Source organism: Phocoena sinus, chromosome 6 (genome assembly GCF_008692025.1).
Source record: "Phocoena sinus isolate mPhoSin1 chromosome 6, mPhoSin1.pri, whole genome shotgun sequence".
Classification (NCBI taxonomy): domain Eukaryota; kingdom Metazoa; phylum Chordata; class Mammalia; order Artiodactyla; family Phocoenidae; genus Phocoena; species Phocoena sinus.
The window spans coordinates 57,066,962-57,081,897 of record NC_045768.1 but is presented as its reverse complement, the minus strand read 5'-3'; the positions used below and the strand labels follow the sequence as shown (position 1 = coordinate 57,081,897).

Here is a 14,936-nt window from a genome sequence, read left to right as displayed (position 1 = left end):
ATTAATTTTTAGTGGTTCTTAGAGAATGCACCATGCAAACCTGAAAAATCAATCTGCTTTACGTTTTACTTTCAGTACTTTCCTGATCACGTCAGAATCTCAAAGCTTCATTTACTAATCCCATCTTTCACATGGTTATCATGATTTTATTCTACACATATTTTAATCTTATTTTTTCAGTAGTCTATTTGTACTCACACAGTTACCCTTCCTCTGTTCATAATTATTTCCTATATTTCCTTATTTCTATCTGAGATCATCTTCCTTCTGCTTAAAGAACTCCCTTTAGTATTTCTTTTAGTGCAAGTCTGTTGGTTGGTATCCTCTCAGGTGTGGTCTGACGTCTTTATTTTAGTTTCATTTTTGTAGTATATTTTCATTAAAAATGTATTCCTAAGTTGAGAACTTTTAAAGTTAGTGTTTTCAGATGCCATTCCACTGTCTTCTAGCTTACACTACTCCTGGTTAAAACTCAGCCGTCTTCCCTTTGATTCTACCTTTAGTTTTCAGCAGCCTTATTGCAATATGCCACTGTTTTCTTTTTAATTATCCTGCTTAGGAACTACAAAACTTCAATCTTCGACTGACGTCTTTTATCAGTTTTGGAAAATTCTAGCTATTACATTTTCAAATAGTTTTCACCCTACTCTCTTTTGGGGAACTACAAAAAGATGTAAACACACCTCTTCACAAAGTCCCACATATATAACAGTCTTTTCTGTATTATTTTCCATTATATTTTCAATGTTTTAGTTGGATATTTTTCACTGACTTGCCTTTGAGTTTATCCTGTCTTCTGCTGATAAACCAACCTAAGGAACTCTTAGTTGTGGAAACTGTATTTTTCACTTCTTATTCTCCATCTGATTATTTTATAGATTCTAATTCTCAGTTGAAATTCTCTATCTTTTCAACTATTTTCTTAAGCATATTAATTATAATTACTTTAAAGTTCCTGCCTGATAACTTGATCAAGATCACTTATAACTCCATTTCTGTTATTGGTTTATCTTCTTCTGGTTTTTGATTATGTGGCCCTGTCTTTTGGTAGCACAGTATTTTTGATTCCATGGTAGACAGTATATTTAAAACATTAGAGGTGGGCTTCCCTGATGGCACACTGGTTAAGAATCCACCTGCCAATGCAGGGGACATGGGTTCGAGCCCTGGTCTGGGAAGATCCCACATGCCATGAAGCAACTAAGCCCGTGTGCCACAACTACTGAGGCTGCGCTCTAGAGCCCGTGAGCAACAACTACTGAGCCCGTGTGCCACAATTACTGAGGCTGTGCTCTAGAGCCCATGCTCCACAACAAGAGAAGCCACCACAATGAGAAGCCCGCGCACCACAACGAAGAGTAGCTCCCGCTCTCCGCAACTAGAGAAAGCCCGGGCACAGCAACGAAGACCCAGTGCAGCCAAAAATAAAAGAATAAAATAAATAAATTTAAAACAAGAAAGAAAGGCATTTAAAAAAAAAAACACATTAGAGGCTTCAGACATTATCTTACCATTAAGAAGGTCCAATCTTCCTTCTGCTGGAGAGATACTACAGTGGTTTAACATTTTAATTAGCAACTCTGCTGAGGCAAGGCTGGTTTTTCAGCTTTGGTAAGGTTTAGTCTATCTGTCTGCCTTAACCATCTACAGTTTTCAACTAAGAGCCTGTTGTATATTCTGTGGGTCCACTCCACCAGGGATCCCCACATTCATGTTTGCCTTCTAAGACTGCTAAAAACTCCACTTTGTTTTTTACTTATGTTTTTAGCTTCCTGCCTAGGAAAACCCAGTATTTGGCAAAAGTCCTAAGAGAGCACAGGTCATATGCTTGAGGCATCCCACATATCTGCCAACAGCTCTGATTTCTTGTCCCCACAATGCCGCCAGTTGTTCAGTGAGGTTTGCCCTGTATCCATAATTAGCATAGTCCCCAGGGTAAAAAGCAACTACAAAAGCTAACTGTCAGGCTTCCCTGGTGGCGCAGAGGTTAAGAATCCGCCTGCCAATGCAGGAGACAGGGGTTTGAGCCCTGGTCCGGAAAGATCCCACATGCTGTGGAGCAACTAAGCCCGTGCGCCACAACCACTGAGCCTGTGCTCTAGAGTCCGCACGCCACAACTACTGAAGCCCACATGCCACATCTACTGCAGACCGAGCACCAAAAGCCTGCGGCTCTGCAATGAGAGAGGCTACCGCAATGAGAAGCCTGCGCACTGCAACGAAGAGTGGCCCCTGCTTGCTGCAGCTAGAGAAGGCCCGCGCTCAGCAACGAAGACCCAATGCAGCCATAAATAAATAGATAGACAAATAAATAAATAAAATAAATTAAAAAAAAAAAAAGCTAACTGCTTCCTAAGGTTCTTCCCTTTCCAGAGTCATACCCCTGGTAGTTCTCCTTACCTCTCTGCTGCCTTTCAGATGACAACTGTACTTGATCTGGCTATTCTAGTTGTTCTAGGTAAGAATGTTGATCTGCGGCCAGCTATTCCACCCTACCTGGAAAGAGAAACCTTCTATGGGCTTCAATAAAGTCACAAATCAGACAGCTTAAAACTAAAATCACTTTTCCAGTCATTTATCATTTTAAGTTGAAGGCTTACTACATCCATTTCCTCTTGACTAAACTAATGAAGGCATAGATCACAACCAAAACAGGTAGTCAATTCATTCCTTCAGGAAACACCCTATTTCACTGAAATCTAATAAACGAACAATTGTAAAAATGCACTATTTTATATACTACCAAAAAAGAAACTGGCCTGCAATGGGTCAGTACAAGAAGAACCCTCAAATAAAGTTGGGACACCAAGTGAAAGCTAACAACTATAAGATATATTATTTTATGAAACCTCAAGCAAGAAAAAAGCCTGAGATGAGCAGTCTAAGAAGGACCCTCAAAGCTAGGACAACAAATGGCTTCTCTCATGTTAAAGAAAAATGGCAAATAAACCACCTTGCAGATACAGAAAATAAAGATGCCTGTGTTTCAATATTACCCCTGGGTATAAGGAGAAAAAGTATCCCCTGAGAGTTGAACCACAGGCATACCTTGTGGTCTGCAGATATGAATTCATACTACCTGTGTGGTTTAAAAAAGCTCAAGCAGGAAATTTAACTTCAAGTTAGATGGCACTCCAAGGTGACTAGCAGAAGTAAACTCAAATATCTGAAAGAACCCGACTTTACTCAGTCCAATAGCAATTTTAAGATACATCATAATTTCAGATGTTAAAATATGGAAAACCATTAATTTCAGATTCTATGAAGTATTGTATTTACTGAACATTTATTTTAACTAGTGCTTAGAACAGGGCCTGACACACAGGAGCAAACAACAACAACAACAAAATCAAAGCATTAACATTCCAGTGGTATGCTTGGCAGAATAATAGGCCCCAAAGACATCTATGTCCTAAGCCCAGGAACCTGTGAATATGTTACCTTATATGGCAAAAGGGACTTTGTTAATGACCTTTAAATAGGATTATCTAGATAGGCCCAATGTAATCATAGGGGGCCTTGAAAAGTAGAAAAGGGAAGAAGAAAGAGCCTGATGAAGATGTGACTACAAATGAACAGTCAAAGATACAATTTTGTTGGCTTTAAACATGGAGAAGCGGGCCACAGGCCAAGGAACTGGGAGGCTCCTGAAATCTGAAAAAGGCAAGGAAGTCAATTTTCCTTCAGTCTCCAAAAAGGAACACATCCCTGCCGACACTGCTTTTAGCCCAGTGAAACTCATAAAGATTTCTGACCTACAGAACTGTAAAATAGTAATAAGTTCTATTATTTAAGCCACTAAGCCTGTGGTAATTTGTTATAGCAATAACAAGAAACTAATACAAGTAGGGCAAGAGAAAATAATAAATGTCAGGTGATAATCAGTATCATAAAGAAAAATAAGTTAGACTACGGGAGAATTCAATCATATATACACACACCTATGCCTGGTATCTGTCTGTCTGTATTGTTTTACATAGCGTGATCAAGAAAGTTGTCTTTCGAAGTCATATTTGAATAAAGAAATAAAACAAAAGACAAAGTAAGCCAACTGATTATCTGTGTGGAGCAGACCAGTCAGAGGAAACAGCATGTACAAAAGCTCTGAAACAGGAGCGTGTTTACATGATTAAGCAACACAAGGAGGCCAATATGGTTGGAATACAGTGAGTTTTGATTTATAACTTGATATGGACATCAAGTTCATAGTCTGTAAGAATGGTACATTCAAGAATCAGATCACTAGAGATGGCACGATAAACGAGTATGGATAAAATTTAGTAAATAAAACCCTAAAAAATGACACAAAATACACTAAGTACATCCATAGTTTTAGTAAGGTTAAAATTTTTTTGCTATAGGATTCAAATTCTACTTAGGAATATCTAATCTAGTATAATTTCATACAGTATTAAATATACAAAAGTAAGTGACCAAAGTTTTGAAAAACTGACTTAAACCCTAGACTTCTGTTTTGAATTTTCTTCGAAGTTAAAATAGAAGCAGAAAATGGCAAGTTAAAAATAGAATTTTGTTAACTAGAATTAGATAGTTTAAGCATATTCACTTTTTGGTACTCACAAATTAAAAATTAGATACAAGCATGAACTTTAACTCCAAGTTCCCTTATCAAATCTCCAAGGCAGATTACAAATCATGTCCTCTGTTTCTTCCTTTGTACCTTCAATACAATAGAGAGGATCAAAGTTGAACGTTAGTTTTTTTGTAAATGTCTAGTATACGCCATGATCAAGTGGGATTTATCCCAAGGATGCAAGGATTTTTCAGTATCTGCAAATCAATGTGAGACACCACATCAACAAATTGAATAAAAACCATATGATCGTCTCAATAGATGCAGAAAAAGCTTTTGACAAAATCCAACACACATTTATGATAAAAACTCTCCAGAAAGTGGGCATAGAGGGAATATACCTCAACATAATAAAGCTCATTTATGACAAACCTACAGCTAACATAGTACTCAGCGAAAAGCTGAAAGCATTTCCTCTAAGATCAGGAATGAGACAAGGATGTCCACTTTCACCACTTTTATTCAACATAGTTCTGGAAGTCCTAGCCACGACAATCAGAATATAAAATAAAATAAAAGGAATCCAAATTGGAAAAGAAGTAAAACTGTCACTGTCTGCAGATGACATGATACTATACATAGAAAATCCTAAAGGTGCTACCAGAAAATGACTAGAGCTCATCAATGAATTTGGTAAAGCTGCAGGCTACAAAATTAATATACAGACATCTGTTGCATTTCTATACACTAACAACAAAAGATCAGAAAGAGAAATTCAAGAAACAATCCCATTTACCATCGCATCAAAAAGAATAAAATACCTAGGAATAAACCTACCTAAGGGAGGCAGAAGACCTGTACTCCGAAAACTGTAAGATGCTGATGAAAGAAATAGAAGATGACAAACAGATGGAGAGCTATATACCATGTTCTTGGATTGGAAGAATCAATATTGTCAAAATGACTATACTACCCAAGGCAATCTACAGATTCAATGCAATCTCTATCAAATTACCAATGGCATTTCCACAGAACTAGAACAAAAAAATTTTTTAATTTGTATGGAGATACTGCATGTAAAAACATGAAATTAGAACATTCTTTAACACCATACACAAAAATAAACGCAAAATGGATTAAAGACCTAAGTGTAAGACCAGATACTATAAAACTCGAGGAAAACATAGGCAGAACACTCTTTGTCATAAATTGCAGCAAGATCTTTTTCAATCTGTCTCCTAGAGTAATGGAAATAGAAGCAAAAATAAACCAATGGGACCTAACTAAACTCAAAAGCTTTTGCATAGCCAAGAAACCATAAACAAAACGAAAAGACAACTCCCAGAATGGGAGAAAATATTTGCAAACAATGTGACGGCCAAGGGATTACTCTACAAAATTTACAAACAGCTCATGCAGCTCAATATCAAAAAACAAACCACCCAATCAAAAAATGGGCAGAAGAACTGAACAGACATTTCTCCAAAGACATACAGATGGCTAAGAGGCACATGAAAAGATGCTCAATATTGCTAATTATTAGAGAAATGCAAATCAAAACTACAATGAGGTATCACCTCATACCAGTCAGAATGGCCAACATCAAAAACTTGACAAACAATAAATGCTGGAGAGGGTGTGGAGCACCCTACACTGTTGGTGGGAATGTAAATTGGTACAGCCACTATGGAGAACAGTATGGAGGTTCCTTAAAAAACTGAAAACAGAGCTACCATATGATTCAGCAATCCCACTCCTGAACACATATCTGGAGAAAACCATGGTCCAAAAGGATACATGCACCCCAATGTTCATTACAGTGCTGTTTACAATAGCCAAAACATGGAAGCAACCTAAATGTCCATTGACACAGGAGTGGATAAAGAAGATGTGGTACATATATACAATGGAATATTACTCAGCCATTAAAAAGAATGAAATAATGCCATTTGCAGTAACATGGATGGACCTGGAGATTTTCATACTAAGTGAAGTAAGACAAATACCAAATGATATCACTTATATGTGGAATCTAAAAAAAAAAAGGATACAAATGAACTTATTTACAAAACAGAAATAGACTCACAGACTTAGAGAATGAACTTCCCAGGGGGGAAGGGTGGAGGGAGGGATAGATTGGGAGTTTGGGATTGACATGTACATGCTGCTATATTTAAAACAGATAACCAGCAAGGACCTACTATATAGCACAGGGCACTCTGCTCAATAATCTGCAATAACCTAAATGGGAAAAGAATTTGAAAGAGAATAGATACTTGTATATGTATAACTGAATCACTTTGCTGTACACCTGAAACTAACACAACGTTGTTAATCAAAAAGAATTTGTTAACTAGAATTAGACAGTTTAAGCATATTCACTTTTTGCTACTCACAAACTAAAAATTAGGAACAAGCATGAACTTTAACTCCCAGTTCCCTTATCAAATCTCCGAGGCAGATTAAAAATCGTCCTCTATTTGCTTCTTCCATTGCACTTTCAATACAATAGAGAGTATCAAAGATGAAGGCTAGTTCTTTGTAAATGTATAGTAAAACTGATAAACCTTTGGTGAGATTAAATCACAAACTAAACTCAGGAATGAAAAAGGGAACAACATTAACAAAGACTATACAGGTTAAAAGATGAGGCTATCCAAACTTATGACAATAAACTAAAATTAAAATAGGTTCCTAGAAAATTAAATCCTATTTCAAGAATAGAAAATCTGAATAGTTCTATAATCATTACAGAAATCAAAAAACCTTCCCACAAAGAAAACTCAGCCCCAAAGGACTTTACTGAGAAGTTTTAACATTCAAGCAAAGGACACAAAACTCTACCATAAAATAGAAAAATATTACAGCACATGATAATTTTATAAAACCAACATAATTTGGAAAGGATAGCTAAGATAGGAAAGTTAATATACAAATTTCACTCATTAACCTAAATGCAAAAATCCTATACAAAATATTGTCAAACCAAATCCAGGAAAGCATACCTACAAAATACCTGTCAAACATTGTAATTATTGGTAAAACTTTCAAAGAGATATCAGGAGAAAAAAAAGATGCCTGCTCTCACCACCTCCTTTCAGCAATGTACTAACAGGCAACTGGTGAATGAAGACAAAAGTTAGCAATCAAAGGAAAACTACAACACAAAAATGTCATAATTCACAGATTACAATTATAAAAATCCTGAAACAATCTACATGTGAATTAAAATTATTAACTCTAGTAGTAAGGCTAATGGATCCAAAATCAAAAGTTACTTATATACCAGTAACAAAGAGAAAAATGAAATTTAAAAAGGATTTATAATAACAAGTGGTATCTGAGGTTAAATAAGGATAACAGACACATAAGATCAGACCTCTGGAGAGAATTATATCAGGCTGAACCATATAATGGCCAACATTCAAATATTTTGAATCTATAAAAACATTTCATATGGTTCCACCTAATAAAAACATGACAAAATCATAATAAAGACCTAAGTAAATGGAGAGAAATCACACCCATGGATTACATTTAATGGAGTACCTATCAAATTCCCAATGGTTTTTATGTAGAAATTACCAAAATGACTGGAAAACTCGAATGAAATTACACAGAGCTAAGAACAGAGAAGAACTATTGAAGCACAAGGTAGAAGACCTGCTCTGTCATATTATGAAAGCATGGAACTTATATAAGGACACTCAAAACAGACCAATGATACAGAATAGAGACCAGATGGATGCATCAAATATAAAGATATGTGGGGCTTCCCTGGAGGCACAGTGGTTGAGAGTCCACCTGCCGATGCAGGGGACAAGGGTTTGTGCCCCGGTCCGGGAAGATCCCACATGCCGCGGAGCGGCTGGGCCTGTGAGCCATGGCTGCTGGGCCTGCACGTCCAGAGCCTGTGCTCCGCAATGGGAGAGGCCACAATAGTGAGAGGTCCGCGTACCACACACACACACACAAAAAGATATGTGATGAGGTGATACTGAAGATCAATGAGGGGAAAATGGGCTTTTCAATAAATGATACCAGGAAAAATGATTATTCATATGTATTAAGTCTAACCCTTACCTCACACTGTACAAAAAGACCTACTTCAAGTGGATTAAAGATCTAAAAAAGGTAAATATTAAGCTTTTATAAGGTAATAATGGAGAATATCTTTATGTTTTCTGAGTAAAGTTTCTCCCCTCCACCCCACTCTATGTTTTATTGAGATATAATTGACATACCATTGTATAAGTTCAAGGTATACAACATAATGATTTGATATATGTATACATTGACAATGATTACCACAAAAAGTTTAGTTAACATCCATCACCTCACATTTACAATATTTTTTCCCTTGCGATGAAAACTTTAAAGATCTACTCTCTAAGCAGCTTTCAAATATACAGTACAGTATTGTTAACTATAGTTGCCATGCTGTATATTACATCCCTAGAACTTATATATCATATAACTGGAAGTTTGTACCTTTTGACCACCCTCACCTATCCCCAACCCTGACCAACCCCCGGTAGGTTTCTTAAAGCAAGACACAGAAAGTATAAGCATTAGGGAAAATTTTTGAGAAATTCAACCCCTTAAAATTACGACTACTACTCAAACATAGGGAAAAAAGATAAGCCACAGAATTGAAGTAGACATTTTCTCCACATGTAACTGAAATGGTCAAGTCCCTACTCTACTTTAGGAGTTCTCTAGAACTCCTAAAAATCAGTGAGATAGACTACCTAATTAGCTACAACAACACACACCAATATTTGAAACAGAATCCTTACAAGATATATCCAAATTGCCAATAAACATAATGGTTCTCAATCTCATTAATAGTCAGGGAAATGTAAATCAAAGCCACAATGGAATACTATTATATACCCACCTGACTAGCAAAAACTCAAGCCTGACAAAAGTAAGTGTGGTTAAGAATGCAGAGCAATGGGAACTCTCATACTACTGTGGAAGTGCAATCTGGTACAACCACTTAAATATTTGGTCCTATCTATTAAAGATGCACAACTTCTACAACCCAGCAATTCTACTTCTAGACAAGACACATCCTACAGAAACTAACGCACATAAGCACCAGGACAGAGGTATAATGTCATGGCAGCACTGCTTGTAACAACCCCAAACTATCAACAGCAGAATATATTTATACTTTCCCTCTGGTTATTTATCCATTCTTTCCAGTGAAGGGAAAAGATTTCTAACAATGAAAAAAAATTCCCATCCACAAGCCACAGTGACTCCTTTTTGACTCTTGTATCCCTAACATGTCTAGTAAAAACCTAAATGACAGCAAACATAATCCTTTATAGGACAGTGTGTTTTACTTTGGGATAGTCATCATATAATCGTTTTCTCATGAGCCAATATTTGCCTATCTATTATTTTCACTCAATCTTAGTTCTAGTCCCTAAAGCCAGAATGCTCCACTCTAACTGTACCTCATAATTACTCAGGAAAACATGTTTTAAATAGCAAGCTTTTTTAGCTCAATGTTATGAGTACTGTTATCTCTTCCCATTGTGTAAACATGCTTCTTTCCACTTCCTACACTCAAGAACATTATAAGAGTCCCTAGATAACTAATTTATGTAGATGCTTTCTCCTTTCCTTCATGATATATATCCATATCAGAATTTCAAGTTGCTTAGAACTCTGTTAATTGTTACGTCCTTAGCCTGGCAATAGAATCACACTTGTGTTTGTACAAATTTCTGAAACTGTTTTCTAAAAGATAAGCTCACAATATTCTTTTTCTTTATCTTAGGAGTCAGCAAACTTTTCCCATGAAGGGTCAGAGAGTAAGTAGTTCAAGATTCTGTAAGCCTCATGTGCAACCACTCAACAATGCTGTTGAGCACACACACAAAAAACCAGCCATGGCCAATACATAAATGGGGATCACTGTGTTCCAACAAAACTTTATTTTCATAAAACAGGTAGCCAGTGGGACATAGTTTACCAACCCCTGCTTTATATTATTAATCATAAGCAGACGCTTGATCTTAGATTTGTCACCTCCATGTTATAACAGATATGATAATATATGTCCATTATATATAATACATAATATATATAATCAGTTAACCAGAACTTGACAAGAATGTTAGTTTGGCTGCTTCCCTTAAGTAAAAGAAAACTGTCAGGGTCTTTCTAGTATCCCCAATGCTCAACACAACAAATGTACTTCTAATAATTCATTCTAAAGAAAAGAAATGCACAAAAACATATACACAAAGTTGTTTACTTAAACATTGTAATAAAGAACTGGAAATACTTTTAACAGGCTTTTTAAAAAAGTAAATTAGTGACTATTTATCCAATACACTTCATTCAGAAGAACTGAACACAAAACGATGTTTACTATTTCCCCAAGTGTAAAAAGGTAGCTTTGAAACAATGCATAGTACTTTATCACCTGAAGGAAACATCTAAAAGTATTTCTTAAAGAATTAACAATGGAAATATCTGAGTAATGTGAAATCTTGGGTGACATTTTACATTTTGAATTCTCTTCATCAAGCTTGTTTTAAGTTCTTAAATTACTATAAAAGAAAATTTTTGCTACCTTGCAAGTCCAGCAGACAGCTGCCTAGGTAGACATTCACTGGTGTTATATCAACATAGATCCTCATAGCAACCATAGCTATTGAAATGCTTTTGTATATTATTGGTTTAACCTAGGAGAATCCTGTGGGGTAGGCAAGAATTTCTCTAATAAGATATTCAATTATTTCCAAGGTGCTTTCAAATAATACCTCCAGCCTTAAAGTAACAATGGAGATTTAAGGGCCATTCTTAATAAAAAATTCTCAAGAATTTATTAAGTTTTCTTCTAGTATGGAAATTTCCATCTTTCATAAATTCCATCTTTTTTTTTTCTTTTTACTAAAGAACGTGTGCTTAATACCTAAAAATTACACTCAATTCAGTAATTAAATGGCATCAGTGAAGAGAATCTTACCCCAAGAAAACAGTCACACGAAGTTCTTTTTTGGTCCTTGAGATCGTCTTCAGTGTGGTAATTTCTGCATCAAACCAAAATCCTCTATTACTAGGACTTTCTACATTGTAATTAACCATTACCACATCACCGACATTTAGTTCGTTCCATTTCAAAGTGGTTCTAGCTCGTGGTCGAAGATCCTTGACATTTATTTCTACAGTACCACTTTCCGGATATCTGAGGATAGAGAAAAAAGAATCACAGAACACTGCTTATGATTATCACCAAGGAAGACTAAAATTATATGCAACATGTATAAAAACCTAATCATATTATTCTTAATGGCACTTGAAGTAAATGATATTTATCCCTGATTTTAACTGCCAGAATAAACAAGTCTTGCTAAAATCTTAGTAAGTCATTCTTTGCTAGCTTGGGGATGGTGGTGGTGATAGGGAATAAAGAGTAGGGTAAGTAAAAAACCTAAGTTCCTCTTTTCCACATTTTCTTAACCCATGTTTAAAAATTACTTTAATAAGACTAGATGCTGACCTCCTCCTGAACTTGGAACCAGTTCATCAAGTTCTGCAATTTGCTTTACGCATAATAAGAACATAAACCTAGTACATTTTCAATAGCCTCCATTTTTCCAGAAAGAGAAAGATAAGATTTCAGTTCTTACATGTAGCTAGCTGCCTAGTAATGGCAAAATGAAAAAACAAGAGCAAAAAAATCCTGGAATTTGTATGTATCAGAAAGTAGAACCATGTGAAAGAAATCTAGCAGAATCTTGATCTTACTTGAATTTCTAAATGTAAACTTAACAAACCTAAACCTGACCCAAACTTAAAGCTTTACTTTTTGGCCTAACATCTGGTATCCATAGGCCCAAAACAGCAATGTAACAGTCCACAATGGTTTCTATAAAATTAAGATCTGTTGCCTTTATGTACTGCTTGCTAAAAGAAATGAGTAATATCTGGTTCCTGCTCTTGGAAAACTCAATCTACTGAGAAAGGCCAAACTACTATAGCAGTGGTTCTCAAACCGGTGGTTCCATCTGTGAACATGCTATAAATGCAGACTCTTAGGCTCCACTTCTGATCTGACTCAGAAACGCCGGGAGTGAGGCCCAGTGATCTATTTTCACAAATCTTCTCAGAAATTCTCAAGCATACTCAAGTTTGATAAGCTACTGTGCTGCAGAAACACAAGAATAGTTAAATATCATACGGTTCTGTGACAGCATTAACAATGTAGAAAACTAAGGGAAGAAACCATTAACCCTTAACCAACTGAGTGGCCTACTCAAAATTTAAGTGGGCCTGAAGTTGGAAGCAGCTCTAGCAGCTAGCCTTGGCTCTTCCAAATCAAACAAGTACTATACAGGCCTAGGACCCTCACAATATATCTAACTCATTTATAATAAATGGATATTAACCCTGGGTAGAATTTTAATCAAGTTTCTTCAAATTTTAGTTAATTGGGGAAAGAAAAATCTCAGGATTAGCAAGCGGCCTCAGAAACGATCTGGTCCATTTACCCTCTCAGTACTATAATTCCCCTTTACCACAAGCCTCCCAAATAACCATGCAACCTCTGCTCGGATGCTAAGTGATGAGAGGCCAGCTTTAACCCTAAGAAAAACCATTCTGTCTTCACATAGCTCTGACATAGGAAAGAGAATATACTTGATACTGGATCAAAGATAAACACAGAATGAGTTCCATAGCTTAAGTGCCATGAAGAAATCTATATACTCTCTCCACGAAAGACCTAATCCTTGACAGTCTAAGTCTGTCACCTGCCCTCCTCTACCTTCTAAGTATAAAACATTCCAAGTGAATTTCCTTCAACTTACATAAGGTTTTGAATCCTTTATCATACTGGTCTCTTCACTCAAAATATGTTCTATTTTCAACCTGCCTGGGTTTAAATTCCATTTTAGCTTCCTACTACCGTGTATCCTTGGGAAAGTTACTAAACTTCGCTGTTTTACATGTGTTTAGTTTACATATGACTACCTCTCATATGTAAAACGTACCTAATGGTAACTACCTCATATGGCTGTTCTGAGAACTAAAATGGAGAAGACTTGTAACTAGATATTTTAGGGCTTTTCTAAATCTAAAGTTGTGAATTTGTTTCCTGACTAAATATTCTTAAGGCCATAAAGGATAGAAAACTATTCTTTTAGATGAGATCCTTTTCTCAGATGTATTGTGATTTTTACATCATGACATTATCATATATCCCTGTATGATTAACACAGTAAAAAAGCGTTATTTCACTGGTAAAAAGCTCTCCATTTACCTATGATTGCCAAAATTAGATACCATGAATGGAAATATTTGTAACAAACTTTTAAAATCATGTTTATTGGAGATGAGTTAAAATAAATCATTGCCTACATCAAAGGAATTTAAGCTGTTTGCCCTGAAACTAAGTATGATTTCAGAATTAAAGAATTAGAACATATGAATACATCATCTTTATGTATACAGTAAGTGTGTAAAAGTCATGAAAGTGAAGTATACTTTTTCTAATGCTACCCAGAGATGATAAGTCAGTTGCTGTATAAAAAGATATAGAAGGGACCCAAAAACTACTTTTACCAAAGTCAAGAACACTCCCAGACTCAAATATCACTATTATTCTTTTCTTGGGCATCTTCATCTACACATATCTTAACATCACACAGAGTGATGACTCAGAAGCTCTGTTCTAACCCAAAATTCTCTCTTTAGATTCACATATCCAACTACATCTCTAACACGTATGTCTCAGGAGCACCTCAAATTCAAGAAATTCCCCCAACCCATAATCTGAAAATTTAGAGAATATTGAGCATCAGCATCATACTCCCAGAAACTGGAGTTATCCCCAATTCCTCCATCCAGTTACTAAGTCCTCCTTATGCTATATACTGTTCACACTTATTTAATGGAACTGTACCCTTAGTGAAGGCCTGCATTTCTCTGAGACTACTGTCAAGGCTAACACAACTCCCTGTCTTTAGGATTACACCTTAGACGCCATTATACTTTTGCCAAAGATTCTAAAACACAGATCTGCTTAAAACATTTTGTGACATCTGATAACAATTTGTTCATAGGCTGTGGGAAAACAGGCATTCTTACATTGCTGATAGGAATACAAAGTGGTACTGTCTCCTCGTAGAGGGGAATTTGGCAATACACAGCAAAATTGCCTATATATTTACCTTTTGATCCAGGAATTCCACTTCTAGGAATGTATCCCAAACGTTAAGTAACATAAAACCCCAGGAAAAGACACATACACAAGGCTATTTATAGCTGCACTATCTGTAACAGCAGGACTAGAAATAATCAAATGTCCATAATAGGAAACTACTTACTATATGATACAATTATATAATGGAATATTATTCTCCTGTAAAAAGGAATA

At 35.9% G+C, this 14,936-nt stretch overlaps 1 protein-coding gene across 10 annotated transcripts in view; it reads right to left on the bottom strand.

Annotated features, from left to right (window-relative positions):
- The window catches only part of UHRF2 (ubiquitin like with PHD and ring finger domains 2), a 75,606-nt gene that overhangs the window by 30,383 nt on the left and 30,287 nt on the right, over positions 1-14,936 (bottom strand). For 9 of the 10 annotated variants that reach the window (XR_004350363.1, XR_004350362.1, XR_004350361.1 and 6 more), the window contains one exon: positions 11,526-11,744. Coding sequence is in view for 3 of the 10 variants with exons in the window: in XM_032634824.1 (XP_032490715.1) it covers positions 11,526-11,744 (219 nt within the window). In the remaining 7 variants the exon portion in view is untranslated. Of the gene's footprint in view, positions 1-4,581; positions 4,682-11,525; positions 11,745-14,936 lie in introns of all 10 variants that reach the window. The other variant, XR_004350364.1, reaches the window with a different exon arrangement.